Source organism: Lagenorhynchus albirostris, chromosome 1 (genome assembly GCF_949774975.1).
Source record: "Lagenorhynchus albirostris chromosome 1, mLagAlb1.1, whole genome shotgun sequence".
Lineage (NCBI taxonomy): Eukaryota > Metazoa > Chordata > Mammalia > Artiodactyla > Delphinidae > Lagenorhynchus > Lagenorhynchus albirostris.
The window spans coordinates 179,134,314-179,156,655 of NC_083095.1; the positions used below are offsets into that span (position 1 = coordinate 179,134,314).

Genomic DNA, 22,342 nt, shown 5'->3' on the forward strand with positions numbered 1-22,342 from the left:
TTGTAATGAGGTGGATAGACCTAGAGTCTGTCATACAGAGTGAAGTAAGTCAGAAAGAAAAAGACAAATACCGTATGCTAACACATATATATGGAATTTAAGGAAAAAAAATGTCATGAAGAATCTAAGGGTAAGACAGGAATAAAGACACAGACCTACTGGAGAACAGACTTGAGGATATGGGGAGGGGGAAGGGTGAGCTGTGACAGAGCGAGAGGGAGTCATGGACATATATACACTAACAAACGTAAGGTAGATAGCTAGTGGGAAGCAGCCACATGGCACAGGGATATCGGCTCGGTGCTTTGTGACCGCCTGGAGGGGTGGGATAGGGAGGATGGGAGGGAGGGAGACGCAAGAGGGAAGAGATATGGGAACATATGTATATGTATATCTGATTCACTTTGTTATAAAGCAGAAACTAACACACCATTGTAAAGCAATTATACCCCAATAAAGATGTTAAACAACAACAACAACAAAAAAAAAAATACAGCTAACACCCTACTTAATGGTATAACACTAAATGCTTCCCCCCTAAGGTTTAGAACAGAAGAAGGATGCCCTGTCTCCCCACTCATGTTCAACATAGTTCTGGAAGTTCTAGATAGCAAAATATGGCATGAAAAGGAAATAAAATGCATACAAATTAAAAAGGAAAAAAATAAAATTATCCTATTGTCATACTGACATGACTATCTACATAGAAAATGCAAAGAATCTACATAAAAATTCCTAGAACTAATATGTAAATCCGAAAAGGTGCAGGATACAATATCTACATACAAAATTCAACTGAATTTCTTTACTTAAACATTTGGAGACTGAAATTAAAAACCCAATACCATTTAATCACTCAAAATAAAAAAAAAGAAACAGATGTAAATCTAAGAAGATACATACATGATTTGTAAGCTAAAAACTATAAAACACTAAAGAAATTAATGAAGATATAAATAAATGAAGAGATATATTCAACACAGTAAATAGGTCAATTCTCCCCAAATTGATACACAAGTTTAACGTAATTCGTATCAAAATTCCAGCAAGATTTTTTTTTGTAGATACACACAAGATTACCCTAAAACTTACATGGAAAGGCAAAGGAACTAGAATAACTAAAACATTTTGAAAAAGAAGAAGAAAGTGGGAAGAATCACTCTACCTAATTTTGAGATTATTGTAGAGCTGCAATAATCAAGATTTCATATTAGTAAACATATCTAAAAGAGAAATCATATCTAGAACGTATATATGAAGGACTCTTAAAACTCAATAGTGGCAAAAAAAAAATCCAATTAGAAAACAAGCCAAAGGCATGAAGAAAGATTTTACTGAAGACGATATACACGTGGCAAATAAGCACGTGAAAAGATGCTTCAACATCCCTATCCATTAGGAAAATGCAAGTTAAGACCATGGTGAGATATCTCTACACACCTATCAGAATAGCTAAAATAAAAAATAGTGAGAATATCAAATTCTGGTGAGGCTGCAAAGAGCCTAAATCTCTCACACAATGCTGGTAGGAGTATAACATGGTACAGGAACTCTGGAAAATAGTTTGGCAATTTCTTAAAACTCTAAACATAAACTTATCATATGACCCAGCAATTGCACTTCTGGGTTCACACAAAGATTTACATATGACTGTTCATAGCAGCCTTACTTGTAACGGTCAAAAACCATGAACCACCAAAATGTCCTACAATAGGTGAATGGTTAAACAAATGGTGGTACATCCATACTATGGAATATTATTCATTAATAAAAGGAAATGAATTACTGACACACGGAACAACTTGGATAAATCCCAAAGGCAATACAATGAGTGAAAAAAGCCAGTCTCAAAAGGTATGAGACACTGTATGGTTCTCGAATTCACATTCTCTAAATCATACAGTCAAAATTACAATGTTAGACAGATGAAAAATAGATTAGTAATTGCCAGGTGTTAGGGATAATGGGGGGATGGGAGAAGGTGATGGTTGTGATGATAAAGCAGTAGTGGATAATTGGGGTGGTGGCTACATTAATATAAGCATGTGATAAAATGGCAGAGAACTATACATACATTTTCTATCAATGTCAGTTCCTAGTTTTGATATTATACTATACTTATATAAGATAACCAATGGGGGAAACTGCGAGGAGGGTACATGGGACCTCTCTGTACTATCTTTGCAACTTCCTATGAATCTATAATTATTTCAAAGTAAAAAGTTAAATAGAAAAGCAACAGTTCACGGGAGTTCCCTGGTGGTCTAGTGGTTAGTATTTGGCGCTTTCACTGCTGTGACCCGGGTTCAATCCCTGGTCAGGGAACTGAGATCCTACAAGCTGCACGGCACAGTCAAAATTTAAAAAAAAGAAAAATTAGAACAAAAATAGCAACAGTTAGGCAAATGGTGCTGGGAAAGCTAGATACCATGTGAAAATAAAGAAGTTGGACCCTTACCCAACACCATATATAAAAACTAACTCAAAATGGATCAATTACCTAAGTCTAAGAACTAAAACTCTAAAGGTCTTCCAAGAAAATATAGGGCAAAAGCTTCATGACACTGGATTTGGCAGTGATTTCTTTGATATGACACCAAAGGCACAGGCAATGAAAGAAAAAATAGACAAATTAGACTTCATTAAAATTTAAAAAATTTGTGCATCAAAAGAGAATATCAACAGAGTAAAAAGGCAACCCATATAATAGGAGAAAATATTTACAAATCATGTATCTGATAAGGAATAATATACAGAATATATAGAAAACTTCTAAAACTCAACAACAAACAATCTGATTCAAAATTGGGTACAGGGCTTGAATAGTAATTTCTCCAAAGAAACACGCAATAGGATGGCTATAGGAAACACACACACACACACACACACACACACACACACACACACAAAATCCCCAGAAAATAAAAAGCATTGGCAAGGATATGGAGAAATTGGAACTCTGTGCACTGTTGCTGAGAATGTAAAATGGTACAGTGCTATAGAAAACATTATGGAGGTTCCTAAAAAAAAGTAAAAATAGAATTATCATATGATCCAGCAATTCCACTTCTGGATATATATCCAGAAGAGCTGAAACCAGGGACTCAAAGAGATATCTGTACACCCAAGTTCACAGTAGTAGTATGCACAACAGCTAAAAAGTGGAAGCAACCCAAGTGTTCATTGACAGATGAATGGATAAACAAAATGTGGTATATACATACAATGGAATATTATTCAGCCTGAAAAAGGAAGGAAATTCTGACATATGCCACAACATGGATGAATCTTGAGGACATTATGCAAAGTGAAATAAGCCAATCACAAAAAGATAAATACTGTATGATTAGACTTATGTGAGATACTTAGAGTAGTTGAAATCACAGAACAGTGGTTGCCACAGGGTGGATGGAGGTGAGAATGGGGAGTCATTATTTAACGGGTACAGTTTCAGTTTTGCAAGATGAAAAGAGCTATGGGAGATGGAGGGGGGTAATGGTTGTACATTATGAATATATTTAATACCACTGAACTCTGCTGTACTTAGAAATGGTTAAGATGGTAAATTTTGTTATGTACATTTTACCACAATGAAAATTATTGAGGGGATAAAGCAATACATCGGTTTTATTGTAACAATCATATATTAAAAAAAAGGAAAAAATCCTAATATTAGATGAATTGTGACTTGGAATTTTCACTGTCAGTCTCATACATGGAATCAAAAAGATCATACCTCATTATACATGGAAATAAAGATGATTTACTCTGTGTTGATGACTCAAAAAGTAGTTTTACTGATGACAAGAATCCTCTTGTCAAAAATGTTACTGAAGAGTTTAAATAAATTGCTTTAAGAAGTATGAAGTAGAAAAGAGCAATACGGTATTTCTAAATTCATTAATTCATTCAATTAATAGTTACTGAGGAGCTACCACATGCCTGGCATTATTCTAGGTGCTGGGGTTATGACTATAGACAAGAGAGACGAAAATACCTGCCTGCATGGATCTTATAAAGTGATGTATCATTTTATATACAGTTACATTAAATAGGTACTCATTTCCAGATTAGTAAGTAAAATTTTAGTTGAAATTTGACCAGTTAATCTATAGTCATAATTGTTTATATATTAAATTGAATAAATGCTTTTTTGAATCATTTCAGTGAGAAAACTGAGATTGCATTATATTTAAGCATCACAGCATTATGATTATGAAATATCGAGGCAACTGTAATTTGTATTTGAGCTATATGATTTTAAAAATTCACATTCCATTGCTATTAGAACAAAGTACGTAGGAAATAATACTATTTTAAAGATATTCTTTGCCTACATATAAACTCTTGGGGCTAGGGCTCCTATCAGGTTTTACTATATAATAAGTTAAGGTACAGAATTTCTATTTGGTCGTTTCCAAATGTACTGGAGCTAGCGATGTGTCATATGCCTTTTCATAAATTATCTCAGAGAGTAATCTCCCATCCATGAGCACCCTATATTACCAAAGGAAAAATGTTCGAACCCATTGGGATTACATCTGCTCTACTCCTTTGTCCTCCTTCTCCATCAACCCCTGAATTAGCTTACAAATCAGCACTAGCAACTCCTTTCCTCATGAACCTAAGTTTTCTAGAAAACCAGTCTTCCATTACCTTAGGGAAGGTGAATGGTTTCTCATCCTGCCACCCTAAAGAGATATATTCTGTCTACCATGTTCTTACTGTCCCCTTGGCACCCCTACTTAGGCTATCACTGGGGCATGGAGTGGGGACCACACAACAAGAAGAAAAATATAATGTCTGGAATGATTATCTCTGTAGACAAAAAAGAAGTACTTGACAGTAGGGTTTTGATTATTTGATTTTGCTTTTGTTCTTAACTCATATAAAGTACACAGTAAAAAAGGGAAATATTGCGTTTTCCTTCGACCCTTCCTCCCCTCTTTTCTCTATTCAAATTTTAACTTTTACAATCAATTTCTTCATAAAATAACTCATTTTTTTCCATTCACAATATGGGCTGTTTCATTATAGTACTTAGAACTCACATCTATTGACTTAGATTAAAACTCATACAATTAGAGAATGTATAAAAATATTATTAACACTGAAAAAGTCTTATATTTATAAATATTCAACTTGGATTTAAACCTAAAACATAAAATTGATTAAAAGTTTATAATAAAGAAAGAAATGCTCAAAAATTTCCAAATAAATCATCACCTTTTTTTCCATAAAGACTTCCCAGAAGAACGATATTTATTTTTAAGAAATTATCCTTTTTCAGATTTCCCCCCTAAAATACCATTTCAGTAAGTAACACCACCACACCCTACTCAGTGTAGTTCTAGTGTAGCTCTTAGAGGACTCTGCACAATCTCAGCAGTAAAGCAAATAGACTTGAGGAAAGATTAGCAATTAGGTCATGAAAAACAGGCAGCATAAAATAGCTATTGTTAATCTGCATGAGATGAATTTACTCAATTAAGCAGATGGAAATGTTATTATGAACTCAGTATTCCAATGATGGTCTTTAAAATTAAGAAGGATGGGGGCAAATGAAATGCACACTGGGGGATCTGGGGCCTTTATGTATTAGTTCTAAAGTATACAATGTAGAACACTGTAATGAAGTTAACAAAATTAATTAAAAGATTCTTTACATGTAACCATTAGAGACTACATTTAAAAATACATGACAGCTTTTGACGTTATTAAGAGTAATGTGACTGTTCTTTAACATTCTTAATGTTGATACCATCACCTTTTCTAAATATACTACTGATATCAAAACATGAGCGACAGAAGTCTTATTACTCAGAGCCTAGGATGAGTATTGGTTTTAATAAAGTTTCTGGCAATTAATTTCCTCATTTTCAGTTTCAAGAAACCATAAGCTAGTAATGAATTTTCCAACTTTTTAGAAGACTATCACACATTTTTGCTGGCATACAGAGTTTTCAGATACTTACCTATTTTAAAATTAATGTTTCTTTACACAATATTTTTATTAAATAATAACAAATTATTATAACGAATATCATATGATACCACTTATATGTGGAATCTAAAGAAAATGATACAAATGAACTTATTTACAAAACAGAAAGAGACTCCCAGACATATAAAAACTTACAGTTAGCAGGGGGAAAGAGAGAGAGGGATAAATTTGGTCTTTGAGATGAACAGATATACACCTCTATATATAAAATAGATAAACAACAAGGACCTACTGTATAGCACAAGGAATTATATTAAATACCTTCCAATAACCTGTAATGGAAAAGAATCTTAAAAAGAATAGACATATATGTATATGTGTAGCTGAATATCTTTGCTGTATAACTGAAACATTGTAAATCAACTCTACTTCAATTTAAAAATAAAAATTAAAAAAATTTTTTTAAAAGAGCATTATCGAATCTGCTTGAGAATTATTATCAAATTCTTAGGCAGAACAAAAGTCTCTAAACAATTTTGGAAAAACAGTCATGAAAACATGACTATGAAAGCAATGAAATTAGTGTATTCATACTGCCTCTACAGGTAAATTTTGGTTTAGTTTGATATTCTTCTCTTTTCTTGTAAATGTCATTCCCCCCCCCCTTTTTTTTTTTTTTTTTTTGCAGTACGTGGGCCTCTCACTGTTGTGGCCTCTCCCGTTGCGGAGCACAGGCTCCGGACGCGCAGGCTCAGCGGCCATGGCTCACGGGCCCAGCCGCTCCGCGGCATGTGGGATCTTCCAGGACCAGGGCTCGAACCCGTGTCCCCTGCATCGGCAGGCAGACTCTCAACCACTGTGCCACCAGGGAAGCCCCTCCCCCCCTCCTTTTGACTAGTCTTAAAAGGGTTAGAAAATTTTTATGTAACAATTTTACTTAAAAGTAACAATTATATAAAAATTACATTTAAAGTTTCATTTATTCATTGATTTATTCAATTTAATTAAAACTATTTCAAAAATTGCTCTAACATCAACTTCTGTTTCAATCTTTGGTTTAATATAACAATAATAATCATTTGTCCACCCTTACTCTGCTCTGCAAAACACACATCAGTCAACCTTAATACGTAATTCTCTAACATCCTAAACTGTCCTCTTAAACAGAAGTCTGCTTTAAACAATGATATAGTTTATCTGAATATTATTTTGTGTTTGTAACTGTTGAAACTTTATTTTTTATTGGAGTATTGATTTAAAATGCTGTGTTAGTTTCTGCTGTACAGCAAAGTGAATCAGCTATACATATACATATATCCACTCTTTTTTAGATTCTTTTCCCATATAGGTCATTACAGAGTATTGAGAAGAGTTCCCTGTGCTAAACAGTAGGTCCTTATTATCTGTTTTATATAGAGCAGTGTGTATATGTCAATCTCAATCTCCCAATTTATCCCTCCCCACCCCTTTCCCTCCGGTAACCGTAAGTTTGTTTTCTTCTTCACTAATATTAACACTCATTAATATTCATGGGATTATATTAATTCATATATTTAGTCATTCATCCATTTATTAAACATTTACTCTGTGCCAGGACACTATATTCAATGCTGCAGACACAAAGATGAAAAAGAAAGTCCCTGTTCTAAAGCTGCCCAGACACCTGAAGGTTGTATAAGGCAAAAAATGGTCCCCTAACCATGACCATGTTCTAATCCCCAGAACCTGGGAATATTTTACCTTACATGGCAAAAGAAACTTTGTAGATGTGATTAAGCTTGAGATAGGAGACTATCTTGAATTATCCAAGTTGGCCCAATATAATCACAAGTCCTTAAAAGCAGAGAACTTTTCCCAGTTATGATCAGCCAGAGATGTGACAACAGAAGAGTCAGAGAGATGAAACATTGCTGGATCTGAAGAAAGAGGAAGGGGGCCAAGATCCAAGGAGTGTGGAAGGCCTCTAGAAGCTGGAAAAGGAATGCGGCCTTGCTTGATAACCTTGATTTTAGCCCAGCCAGACTCATGTCAGACTCTGAGCCATAAAACTATAAGATAATACATTTGTGTTTAAGCCACTAAATTTGTGGCCATTTGTTAGCGCAAAAATAGAAAACTAATACTGGGATCATCTAGTCCAACATGTTTTTCTGACAGATGAGGAAAGTAAAACCCTCGAAGTCACACATTTAGGTAGTAGCAGTGTACTCTTTGGGTTTGGAGAGAACATAATTCTCCTCTATTCTCAAACCACGGTCAGCGTCAGGGTAAAGACAGAAAGCTAGACTTTCAGTATATGAAGGGAAATGGCCATGACAATTTTTCTATATATACTGAAAGTGTGAACCGAATGCGTGGTATACTAATACCACAGTTGCTCTTTTCCAGTTTGATTTGGCTAAATGACTTCTATGCGCTGCAGAAAAGCTTTTACTGTATACCCTTAAAAGCACACAAGTTGTTTTCTAAACTACACATGCTGTGTATTTATATACATTTATAGGCGTGAAGTGACCAGGTATTAAGGGTGTTTACACCGTCTTCTGTGCCCAGATTGGTACCATGCACAGCATTCAGAAATGAAGTCTGAACCAAAAACATTCATATTGGAATTTTTTAAAAAATAGACTTCACCTCCATGAATTCAGTCAACAATTACCTACTGAGAACCTACTATGTGCCAGGGACTCTTTAAGGTCCTTGGATAGTCATAACAGTGAACAAAACAGATAAAGTCCTTACCCTCATGAAGCTTACATTCTATTGGGGGGACCAGAGAGTAAACAAAATGAATATATAAATTAAAGTTAAGTAGCGTTAAATGCTCTGGATAAAGATAAAGCAATGTAAAGGGACAGAACGTATATGTGTGGGAAAGATGTAGATATACAAACTTAGACAAAAAGACCAGGGCTGGTAAAACGTCTTCTTTAATAGTATGTTCAACTTTTCCTAAAATCAGCAAGAGCTGTCTTTAGTGTTCAATGGAAGATTTCAACATACTGACACTTTAGCCAAGGTTTTTCATGTTATATAACAATAATACAAATGAAACAAAGGCTTTCAAAACAAAAATCATTGACATTTTCAGGCTTCCTGTTTACTACTGTAATACAGCAAGCTGGGGATCAACTGGATAGACTCAGCACTAAATATCAATGACAACTGCAGCACTGGAGTATTTAAGGACTTTCTAGATTTTGGATGCCTCTCAGATTAAAGGAACTATATGACCCCATGTTAATTTTACCCCTCCTGATGTTGAGCTGTGGGTGGTTCAGAAATTACTAATATAGTATTTTCCACATATAGTATATTAAGTACAAGTAACTCCATTTACAGAGTAGCAAAGAAAGCACAGAAAATTTAATTACTGTTGAATTTAAGGGAAAATCCAAATTTAAATAATCAGTTTTATATAATATAGTTAATACAGTAAGAAAATGTTTAAAACTCACTTTGAAGTGTTTCAAGTTCAGCTCTAGTCAATGCATCTTCCTTTTCCTTCAATCTTGTTTCTTTATATTTAGCATAAAACTGCCCAGCATCCTGAAAAAAGAGGTAACAAATAAATTAACATAAAAGTCAGTTTGCTTTGATGGTATTTTCCACATAACTTCAATTTAAAGCAGTATATTAAGGGACGCGGGTTCAATGCCTGGCTGGGGAACTAAGATCCCACATGCTGCGGGGCAACTAAGCCTGTGCACCACAACTACTAAGCTTGCACACCTCAACGAGAGAGCCCACATGCCGCAAACTACAGAGCCCATGCTCTCTGGAGCCCGTGCACCACAACTAGAGAAGAGAAAATCTGCACGCCACAACTAGAGAGAAACCCGCGTGCTGCAAGGAAGCCATAATGGAAGATCCTGTATGCTGCAACTAAGACCCACCCGATGCAGCCAAAAAAATAAGGAAAATAAATAAATAAAAATAAAATAAATATTAAAAAAACTATTTAAAGCAGTATTTTCATTTAATAAGTAGTCTTCCTCTGTGTTTATGCTTTCAAATTTTATGATGAACAGAAGAAACTGAATAAGCAGTTATCTACGATTTCTCTATCTTAGAGAACTAATGAAAGCCAGAAACTACATGAGTATAAATATGTTTAAGTAAAGCCTTTACTCTCAGATATGAAAGGGATGTATCCTCTTCCTGTTTTCTTCCATTGTATATTTTCTCAGTATTATGCATGGACAGACAGCAGAAAAACACACTTGCTGAACTGAATTATTTGATAGCATAGTAAATTATATTATTGTGACTAACAAAGTACTAACACTATTTTCATATTAGTCCCTTAACTCCAAAAGATTTTCAAAATTACTATATGCAAATCTGATTGTGAAACTTCTATGACCATGTAGATACAAGTGAAAGTTGTCACTCCACTGAGAGTTGAGGACTGAGGACACACACTGTACACAAATACTTAGGTGTCAAGATACAGTGGCTAAAGTCTCAAGAAGTGGCAAATAGGATAGGTAAGACTTTAGCAGAGTACCGAAAAAAGACCAGGCCTTTAATCACAGACATGGAGATAAACAAGTTGGTGCTCTAGGCATATGAAGGTCCTGACAGTGAAAAAAGCAAAAACAGATAATCTTCCACCACCCCTTGACTCAAACTCCATCTGTTCTATAGCAATACTACTTGTAGCTGCCAAGCTACACTGTGCTATGCTTTCATGTCTTTCTGTATGCTTTGCATTCTAGCTAGAACATTTTGCTCCCCTACCATTACTCTGAAGAACTCCTACTCATCCTTGAAAACCCTATTCAAGCATCACCTCTTTTGCAGTCTTTCTGACCTTCCCTGGAAGAGTAATTCTCTCCTGTATACTGCTTCTGTATTTAAACCCATTTCTATGGTTGCTTGTATCATGCTGTATTCTCTTCTAGAAAATGAGAAATCTGAGACAGGGTTACTTGTATGCTCAGAGCACAGTATCTAGCATCAAACAGGCACTCAATAAGCATTCTTTGAACTGAGCTAGACTGAAATATATGAGAAACCTAGTAAAGAAAGAAGTAAAAGAGCTTGATGAATGACTGGTGTGGAATAAGAAAAAGATATCAAGGATAACTCTAGAGTAACATTCCCAGACTGTATGACTCCTAGAGCATATAAATCATAGACCTGTCTGAGAGGATTTTAGTTCTGCAGGAAATGAAGGAACAAAATCAATCCTTGGCTCTACCTCAATTCAGATGTAAATGCATGAACACCTACCCTAGAATGGGATTATCTCTTTTCAGCTATGACTGTTCAAATTTAAGCTTTCTCCTGGGGTCTATGTTTCTTAGGGTTATAAAAGAACCCTTTTACTTGATAATTAATTAGGGAAACGACAGGGCACTTCTAAAATTACTGAATCAATATAATAAAGATATACCTCTTATTCCTTCCATTCCCACTTTTAGGTTCCTACCTCACTTCTTCTAGAAGGATTTCTTTTTTTTTTTTTGGTGGTATGCGGGCCTCTCACTGTTGTGGCCTCTCCCGTTGCGGAGCACAGGCTCCGGATGCGCAGGCTCAGTGGCCATGGCTCACAAGCCTAGCCGCTCCGCAGCATGTGGGATCTTCCTGGACCGGGGCACGAACCCGTGTCCCCTGCATCAGCAGGCGGATTCTCAACCATTGCGCCACCAGGGAAGCCCATAGAAGGATTTCTACAAGCCCTGGGCCAGCTAAATAACAGCATAATTTGAAGGGCACAGAGGTCATACATCTGACTTATCCTCCCATGCCCATATTTACTTTATTTTTTTAATTTTTTTATTTTTTCAAGAGCGAGAAAAGATGAGGTTGGCTCTACTTTATTTTTTTAATTATTATTTTCTTAGTTGCGGCATGTGGGATCTTTAGTTGCAGCACGCAAACTCTTAGTTGAGGCATGCGGGATCTAGTCTCCTGACCAGGGATCGAACCAGGGCCCCTTACATTGGGAGTGCAGAGTCTTAGCCACTGGACCACCAAGGAAGTCCCCATATTTACTTTATTTTGTTTTTTCTTTTTTTTCTTAACATTTTTATTGGAGTATAACTGCTTTACAATGGTGTGTTAGTTTCTGCTTTATATCCCCATATCTCTTCCCTCTTGCATCTCCCTCCCTTTTGCGCTCCTTATCCCACCCTTCTAGCTGGTCACAAAGCACTGAGCTGATCTCCCTATGCTATGCTACTGCTTCCCATTAGCTATCTATTTTACATTTGGTAGTGTATATATGTCCCTGTATACACTTACCCGTCCCCCTCCCCATGTCCTCAAGTCCATTCTCTAGTAGGTCTGTGTCTTTATTCCCATCTTGCCCCTAGGTTCTTCATGAACATTTTTTTTTTAAGATTCCATATATATGTGTTAGCATATGGTATTTGTTTTTCTCTTTCTGACTTACTTCACTCTGTATGACAGACTCTAGGTCCATCCACCTCACTACAAATAACTCAATTTTGTTTCTTTTTATGGCTGAGTAATATTCCATTGTATATATGTGCCACATCTTCTTTATCCATTCATCCGATGATGGGCACTTAGGTTGTCTCCACCTCCGGGCTATTGTAAATAGAGCAGCAATGAACATTGTGGTACATGACTCTTTTTGAGTTATGGTTTTCTCAGGGTATATGCCCAGTAGTGGGATTGCTGGGTCATATGGTAGTTCTATTTGTAGTTTTTTAAGGAACCTCCATACTGTTCTCCATAGTGGCTGTATCAATTTACATTCCCACCAACAGTGCAAAAGGGTTCCCTTTTCTCCACACCCTCTCCAGCATTTATTGTCTGCAGACGTTTTGATGATGGCCATTCTGACTAGTGTGAGGTGATATAGCATTGTAGTTTTGATTTGCATTTCTCTAATGATTAGTGATGTTGAGCATCCTTTCATGTGTTCATTGTCAGTCTGTATATCTTCTTTGGAGAAATGTCTATTTAGGTCTTCTGCCCATTTTTGGACTGGGCTGTTTGTTTTTTTGAAATTGAGCTGCATGAGCTGCTTGTAAATTTTGGAGATTAATCCTTTGTCAGTTGCTTCATTTGCAAATATTTTCTCCCATTTTGAGGGTTGTCTTTTCTTCCTGTTTATGGTTTCCTTTGCTGTGCAAAAGCTTTTAAGTTTCATTAGGTCCTATTTGTTTATTTTTGGCTTTATTTCCATCTCTCTAGGAGCTCGGTCAAAAAGGATCTTGCTGTGATTTATGTCATAAAGTGTTCTGCCTATGTTTTCCTCTAAGAGTTTGACAGTGTCTGGCCTTACATTTAGGTCTTTAATCCATTTAGAGTATATTTTTGTGTATGGTGTTAGGGAGTGTTCTAATTTCATATTTTTACATGTAGCTGTCCAGTTTTCCCAGCACCACTTACTGAAGAGGCTGTCTTTTCTCCATTGTATATTCTTGCCTCCTTTATCAAAGATAAGGTGACCATATGTGCGTGGGTGTATCTCTGGGCTTTCTATTCTGTTCCACTGATCTATATTTCTGTCTTTGTGCTAGTACCATACTGTCTTGATTACTGTAGATTTGTAGTATAGTGTGAAGTCTGGAAGCCTGATTCCTCCATATCTGTTTTTCTTTCTCAAGTTTGCTTTGGCTATTTGGGGTCTTTTGTGTTTCCATACAAATTGTGAAATTCTTTGTTCTAGTTCTGTGAAAAATGCCAGTGGTAGTTTGATAGGGATTGCATTGAATCTGTAGATTGCTTTGGGTAGTAGAGTCATTTTCACAATGTTGACTCTTTCAATCCAAGAACATGGTATATCTCTCCACCTACTTGTATCATCTTTAATTTCTTTCATCAGTGTCTTATAGTTTTCTGCATACAGGTCTTTTGTCTCCTTAGGTAGGTTTATTCCTAGGTATTTTATTCTTTTTGTTGCAATGGTAAATGGGAGTGTTTTCTTAATTTCATTTTCAGATTTTTCACCATTAGTGTATAGGAATGTGAGAGATTTCTGTGCATTAATTTTGTATCCTGCTACTTTACCAAATTCATTTATTAGCTCTAGTAGTTTTCTGGTAGCATATTTAGGATTCTCTATGTATAGTATCATGTCATCTGCAAACAGTGACAGCTTTATTTCTTTTCCGATTTGGATTCCTTTTATTTCTTTTTCTTCTCTGATTGCTGTGGCTAATAATAGTGGTGAGAGTGCACAACTTTGTCTTGTTCCTGATCTTGGAGGAAATGGTTTCAGGTTTTCACCATTGAGAATGATGTTGGCTGTGGGTTTGTCATATATGGCCTTTATTATGTTGAGGTAAGTTCCCCTCTGTGCCTACTTTCTGGAGGGTTTTTATCATAAATGGGTGTTGAATTTTGTCAAAAGCTTTTTCTGCATCTATTGAGATGATCATATGGTTTTCCTCCTTCAATTTGTTAATATGGTGTATCACGTTGATTGATTTGCGTATATTGAAGAATCCTTGCATTCCTGGGATAAACCCCACTTTATCATGGTGTATGATCCTTTTAATGTGCTGTTGGATTCTGTTTGCTAGTATTCTGTTGAGGATTTTTGCATCTAAGTTCATCAGTGATATTGGCATGTAGTTTTCTTTGTGACATCTTGTCTGGTTTTGGTATCAGGGTGATGGTGGCCTTGTAGAATGAGTTTGGGAGTGTTCCTCCCTCTGCTATATTTAGGAAGAGTTTGAGAAGGATAGGTGTTAGCTCTTCTCTAAATGTTTGATAGAATTTGCCTGTGAAGCCATCTGGTCCTGGGCTTTTGTTTTTTGGAAGACTTTTAATCACAGTTTCAATTTCAGTGCTTGTGATTGGTCTGTTCATATTTTCTATTTTTTCCTGGTTCAGTCACGGAAAGTTGTGCATTTCTAAGAATTTGTCCATTTCTTCCAGGTTGTCCATTTTATTGGCATATAGTTGCTTGTAGTAATCTCTCATGATCCTTTGTATTTCTGCAGTGTCAGTTGTTACTTCTCCTTTTTCATTTCTAATTCTGTTGATTTGAGTCTTCTCCCTTTTTTTCTTGATGAGTCTGACTAATGGTTTCTCAATTTTGTTTACCTTCTCAAAGAAGCTTTTAGTTTTATTGATCTTTGCTATCATTTCCTTTTTTTCTTTTTCATTTATTTCTGATCTGATCTTTATGATTTCTTTCCTTCTGCTAACTTTGGGGTTTTGTTCTTCTTTCTCTAATTGCTTTAGGTGTTAGGTTAGGTTGTTTATTTGAGATGTTTCTTGTTTCTTAAGGTAGGACTGTATTGCTATAAACTTCCCTCTTAGAACTGCTTTTGCTGCATCCCATAGGTTTTGGGTCGTTGTGTCCTCATTGTCATTTGTTTCTAGGTATTTTTTGATTTCCTCTTTGATTTCTTCAGTGATCTCTTGGTTACCCGTATTTACTTTAAATTTCAACAGAGTTTTGGTTAAGAATTTATGGTCCCTTAACACTCCCTGCACCCCCAAAATCTCAACCCTGGAAAAGTCTTATTTTATATTAAACCATATCAGTCATTCGTTCCTCAGTATGAATGAATGAATGGCTTATTAGCTTCTTTCCAGAGAGTAATTGTTAATAGTAGGGAAATGGTCAGGAAGGCATTGCCTCCTTAGGGAAGTAGGAAGGGTTGCACCATGTAAGAAGGGCACAGATAAGTTATTTATGAGGTGTGAAAGATGACGAGTTGAAATCAAACACCATAGTATAATAGAATGAGATAGAATATAGTGATGAAGAGGGCAGATTTTAGAGTCAAGCTGCCTGGATTAAGATCTCGGCTTTGCCATCTCACTAGCCATGTGACATTCAGCATTACTTCACTTTCCTATGGGCGAATTTTCTCACCCATCAAACGGGGATAATACAAGTACCTAACTCATAAGGATGTTGGAAAGATTAAATGTGTTAATATATGGGAAACACTTAGAATAACATCTTGCACACAGTTAGGCCTTATATATGGTACCTATTTTTATTATTACTTCATCATTTTGCCAAGAACCTTATTCTCCACCACAAAGACAGGGTGAGTTTTTCTGCTTCATAGTAAACCAAAACTCCTGCAGAATCCTGCATCTTCTCACTTACACGACTTCTCTTTACCTGAACCTTCTTCAGCTCAGTGCAAAAACCTTTTGCTGGACAATCCCTTCCTAGTGGTTCTAACAAATCTGAACATTTCTCTGCAAATGTTTCTTCCTTCTGCTGCAGCACAGAATTCCACTAAAAATTCCTTTTGGAAATATGCATTAGATTCAAAACCACACTTATCTGAGGACTGCAATGCACCCAATCACCTTAATCTACTCCATCTAATTCCAAGAGTTTTAACACATTCCCTTGTCTCACTCACTGTTTGTTCTAGGCAAAGAATCCTATCTCCCTTTTGCCCCATTTCTAAGCAATTATTTAAATGTTCCTCATGCTTTTTCTTTCCTTCATATCTTGTTTGTACTTGCAAATTATAATTACAATATGTCCACTCTAGGAAGCATTACTTCTTTAATAAACCTACGATCTCAAATAATTCTACTGTACTCAACAAACTCTTTGTTCCAACCATCCTTCTGTAGAGTTTGGTGTCCCATACTTTAAGATGCACTGACAAACTGGAAGACTTTAAAAGGAAAGTGATCAAATGGTGAGGGGCCTTGAAACTATATACATATACATACACTCAGATTACTTTCTATTATAGGTAATTATACAATATTGAATATAGTTCCCTGTGCTATACAGTAAATCCTTGTTGCATATCTACTTTATGTATAGTAGTTTATATCTGTTAACCTCATACTCCTAATTTATCCCTCCCCTCCTCCCTTTCCCCTTTGGTAACCGTAAGTTTGTCTTCTGTGTCTGTGAATCTGGGCTTGAAACTGTATTTAAAAGGGAATGGAAATGAGAAGATTAGGGATAAGTTTTGATTTTGGATAAATACAAAAAAAGAGCTTGCTGATAATTATAATCACCCGAAAATGAAACAGACTGGCTTTGCAGGTAATATTCAAGAAAAGACCAGGCTAGTGACAGGGGTGGGGGGTAGGGATTGGGGGTTGGGCTGTCATGTATTCAAAAGAGGTTGAATAAGAGCAGTTGTTTGCAACCTCCCCCCCCACCCCATTCTTCAAGAGAAGCTAATTCATGTGCATACCATTGTTAAGTAGGGAAAATAAACACAAAGTCTCATTTTGAGCCCAGAATAAGCCCCAGTTTACCTACACAGGAAAGGATAAATTTCTTGTGGATAAACTTCTCATCCATCTTTGGAGACACTGCCTGGCACATAATAGATGCTTAATAAGTATTTAATGAGTGAATGAATGCTTAATCAATCAGGACTCTGGACTGCCTAGGTTTAGCTGCATAATACTGTCTTAAAACTACAGAGTTTACACTGTTCCAAACATAGAGTTCTTATCTTCGAGGAGCATTATATAATCCTTATGGATGGAACATGAGGAAAAGCTTTTACTCTAGAATCAATTCTCTTAATACTTAAAATTTCTTGGAGGGCTCAAAGCTTGTCTGCATAGACACCAAGCAGAGGACTGATTTTACATTATAGAACTATGACTTAAAGAATTTATATATTATGAGTGGTTCTTTATCTAATTGTAGAGCATGGGCTCCTGCACAAGAAGGTCTTTAAAAAGTAATATTTATTTATACTTACTTACTGAACCACTATTATATGTGTTGTACTTTGTTAGGATATATGGGGGTTATATGATAAGACAAGCAGTTGCCCTTAAAGCATATGTAAAAATATCTATGAATATCAACCAAAATAAGGAATATAAACTACATGAGAACAGGAATTTTGGTCTTTTTTAGAAAATTTTTTGTATTTCCAGAGCCTAAAAGAATACTTAGCACATAGTAAGCACTCAGTAAATATTTGCTTTGTAAAGCAACCATACTCTGATAAAAACTAATTAAAAATAGAGTAAAAAAAATATTTGCTGAATGAATTATTGAAAGAGAGAGTGGTGCTCTCCCAACATTCTATTTGTTTCCCCACATTCTCTTATTCTCTTGAAATTAGGTGGGGTTATGGGACTAGTTCTGGATGGGCTGCGGTTAGAAATATCATGTGTCATTTCAAACCCAACATCAAAAAACTTGTGCAGTCCTCCAGCTCTCTACTCTTGCCACAGGGAGCAAGGAAGCCACATGCTCCAGATGCGAACAGCTAGAAGATGGTGAAGACGTCATTATTCTGGGTCCCTAAATTAGAGCTGCTAGTTAGAGCAGAATGTCCCTTTTCCCACCAACCAGTGATAGATAAGTGGCATACACTGGAAAAAAATTTTAAGTCACTGAAATTTCAGGGTGATCTGCACCATAGTCTATCCTGATTAATACAAATAGTAAGTGCTACTAAGTTAGTACAGAGAATATACAATGGGAAATTTTCAGTTGGCCGCATCAAGAAAGGTTTCATAATGATGATGACAATTTAGCTAAGCCCTGAAGATGTAGTATTCCCAAGGTTAGTTAGCTACAAGATGGAAGTCATCCCTTATAAATCTTTCTTTTTAGCTCTATCGACATAGTTTATCTAAGTGGTAAAGATAACATGCTGTGCTGGCACTGCTCGTCATGTTTTGGTTTTCTTCTACTTCTCCATATGAACCTTAAAATATTAAACAATCCAAAAAAAATCTTAGGAAAGAAAGGAATTTAGATTTGTACAAGCAGGGAAATAGTACCACCTGTCCTAATGGGAACAGGGAACATTTCTCTCTGACTGTGTGACAGCACAAATCTCTTGTTTGAAGCTTACATATAACCATCAACACAGGAGAATATCGTTAAGTGCACTTCTGAAAATCTGCCCATAAATTCAATTTCTCTATATCAAATTTTGTTCTCCAACTGACTTATAATCTCAGAATTAGATCTAATGTGTAATTACATATAATGTATAAAATTACAATGAAGAATACAGGAAAACTTATAAATTTCATACTCTGAATAAGAGTAAATTTTCTTGTACAGAATGATAATAACACTAAATTTACAAGAAGTAATAAAAATAAAGCAGAAATCAAGCTCAGCTTTCCTCTGCCTGAGTCAGTAGTATTCAGGCAGTATTGGGCTTTGGGAAGGCCCAAAGCAACTTTTTCCATTTGTGCTAAGAGACAGAAGACACCACAGAAGTCATCTATTCAGCCCCAGCTCAATACAAGAATCCTTCTACAACTTTTATAACAATTACAGTCTGCCTCAATATTCATATAGAGAATGTAAGATCAGACAGCTTATTCACTCACCATAACATATCTAGCTTGTTATCCAGCTGTTGAAAAATTTATTCTTTCTTGGCTTTTATATTTCTTACATTTTAAATCTATTTTCGTCTGCTTTAAGTTTCATTTCTACCATTGACTAGTAGTGTCACTTTAGGCAAATTGTCTCACCAGTCTGAGTCTTAAACTTATTTTTCATCTACAAAATATGGAATTGATGAGACTATGCATCTCTAACATCCTACCTAACATTTTGTGATTTTAAAATCTTTTCTACAAATCTCTATATTCTGCCTTTGGACCTCCGAATAATTGCATCTTATGGCCTCCTTTCAGAGGGTAGAAGGAATGGAATCTTTGTTATGTTGTGAGGTCTTTCCAGTTTTCCTGTATCCCTTTGTCCTTCTGTAGCAGCAGAGTTTCAGCCTTATAAAAATTCAGACGAGTTTTTCCCAACCTTTTTTATTTGTTTACGTCTTCCCTATGTAAAGTATGTTTGTATGCAAAATTTTCCAAAGAGTTATGGGAGTACTGAAAGTAAGCTTTCTCATCCCTTGGAAAATCTGTGTTTAACTCTGAGTAGAAGGGCAGGCAACTGAGCTTGCTACAAATGCCTCCTAGCCTTTTAGAAGCTTTTCTCCCTGCTAATTAGCTGTGAATGTTTTGTTTATTTGGTTTCTGTCCCAGCAAGCAGAAGCAAAGGGGCTAGAAATGAAGGGCCCTGACTGTAGAGAGGGTGACCTCCAGGCTTGTCCACAGTTGTAGTTTCCATGGAAGAAGCTTCTTGGGAGGGAGGATGCCTCCATTTATAAATAGTTGTATAAAGTACAGTATTCCGTTTACGCTCTTAGGCAAGCTTTATTTTAATTTTTTTAAGGTAAAAGTCATAGCACTACAGAAAAGATTATTTTCTCAGCCACTGCTCCTCAGCAACCTATAAATCCTGATAGGGTGGAGATATACATGCTGGAAATTTCCTACAATAATTTCTAGTCTAACTGTGTTCATATTAGATCAGCTTGGTAGTGAGAAAAGATGGGACTGGGACTTAACAATGAGAGAAATTAACAACCTTAGGCAATGCACACCTAAAGGAGTTATACATTTTATAAATTGCCTTACTGAGAAATGTAACACAGCAGGTAGAGAGAAATTTAAATGGTGAGTTCCCAGAAAATCAAACAAACTATCGAGCAAATAAATTCGGAATACTGAAGACCTTTTTCATCTCAGAAAATGTAGAGAACTATGAACTATGATTTAGGTTGGTAATCACTTGGGATATTTGGTACTTACTGACTTTGTATGAGAAATCGGTGGTGTTAATGACCTAAATTATCATGGGCCTAAATAAATGAAGCTCCAACACAAACAGGCAGTGACAAAAATAAACTAAGTTATAAGAGTTAAAATGAAAACATGCACATAGCATTGGTTATATTTCATCAGTTGTTTGCTACCCTCATGGCTATGAATATATTTCAGAACATATATGGTCAATTAAAAAATATCCAAGAAGGGCATTTTGGAGGTTAGAAAAATTTCTTGGGGTTATAGGCTGAATATAGTCAACACAGAAGACTGGATTAGTCAGATTCCAAGAGATTGTGTACTCCCTTCAAACTATCGTGAAAAAAGAAACACTGGTAAGATATGAAAGTGTCACTAGGGTTATACTTTTTTTTTTTTTTTTAGGGCTATACTTTTAATGTTAAAATTAAATTCTAGCCTCAAAGCACACTATGCCTCTCCTGATATAGGCCAAGTTCCTTGTTATATTCTAATTCACATTCCATGTCTTCGGTTGATCATTCCACCTACCGTTTTCGCTGTCTAAACACATTCTTCTCAAGTTTCCCAAGCTTCTCTGCACACGGTCATGCATTTTACTCCTCTCTAAAGTTCTCTCTTCTCTCTATGGACACATCAATTTAAAAACACTCTCCACATTCTTCTTCTATGGTTTCTCATTTGACTTTTTTCTTTTCTGCCTATGTGGGTACATGAATGATATAGGGATATACACTTTGCTAAATAGAGTAATATCCATACATCTTTCCCTTCAATATTTTCCAATCTAGGAAATGTTTGTTATTAACTTAACATCGAATATTTTACACATATCAAGTATAATCGTTTTCAGTTACTGGCCTCATTCTTCTAATCTACCAAATCTTATAATTCTTTCAATATATTTTTCAGAACAAAGGAAAGGAACAAAACCCAGTGCTGGAGGTAATAAAGACCTTCTCAAAAAGCAAGGGGAGCTATCAAAGAAATACTTCTACCTCTGCCCTGCTTGATCACAGAACCACTTTGAGTATTTTCTGCCCACTATGTACTTTAACTTTCCCATTCCTAACAACGTATACATATCTTTGACAGACATGTGCGATGGAAACACTCTTCTGTCTCAATGTCCTTTAATAGATTTGTGAGATTTATCTATTAGGGTATAAATTCCTAAATGGCTATATTCAGAGTCTGGAGACCTGGGATATAGTCTTAGATGATAGCAATGGGCTATGTGGAATTTTCTTTTTTTTTCTTTTTTTTTTTTTAAAAAGCAGTTGTACAATGTTTTCCTCAGGTTTCTTCCAGTCCTAACACATATGATTATATGGGAGTTACTGTATCTATCAAATTATTTTTGTACACAAACTAGTACACAGAGTGGGTACTTCACTGTCAAGTGTCTATTCATCTTTCAAGACTCAATTCAAGTGGCTCCTCTTTTCAGTTTTCCTTGGTTATCCTAAATAGAGACAATCTTACTTCTCTGAACATCTACAGAAGTCATTGTTTATACTACATATATGAAGCTTACATACCATATTGTATCCCAATTATTTTAATTCATGTGATATAACCTCTACCTGACTGTAAGGTCCAAGAAAGCATATTCATCTCTATAGCCTCTTGTTCTGATATTGTGTTTAATAAATTTTTATTGAACCTGCTAAACGGTTTTTCTAAAAATATAACCAGAAGAAGTTTTATACATCAAATAACTATGATATAACTATTCTCATCTGTAATTTTTTGGGGAGAGGGATAGAAAAGAATTTAGGTAAAATAAGTAGGGAACAAGGAATTTTCTTAGGGATCTTAGACACTAAGTAATAAACAGTGAACTCAGGAGCACAAGCTGAACCAGAACTGCCACTTTTTCAA

General features: G+C 35.7%; 1 protein-coding gene across 3 annotated transcripts in view; it reads right to left on the reverse strand.

The window, feature by feature from the left end:
• Positions 1-22,342, reverse strand: part of DNAJC1 (DnaJ heat shock protein family (Hsp40) member C1) — a 366,483-nt gene that overhangs the window by 97,475 nt on the left and 246,666 nt on the right. For all 3 annotated transcript variants that reach the window (XM_060161504.1, XM_060161493.1, XM_060161484.1), the window contains exon 7: positions 9,403-9,493. In XM_060161504.1, coding sequence (XP_060017487.1) covers positions 9,403-9,493 — 91 coding nt within the window. The remainder of the gene's footprint in view (positions 1-9,402; positions 9,494-22,342) is intronic.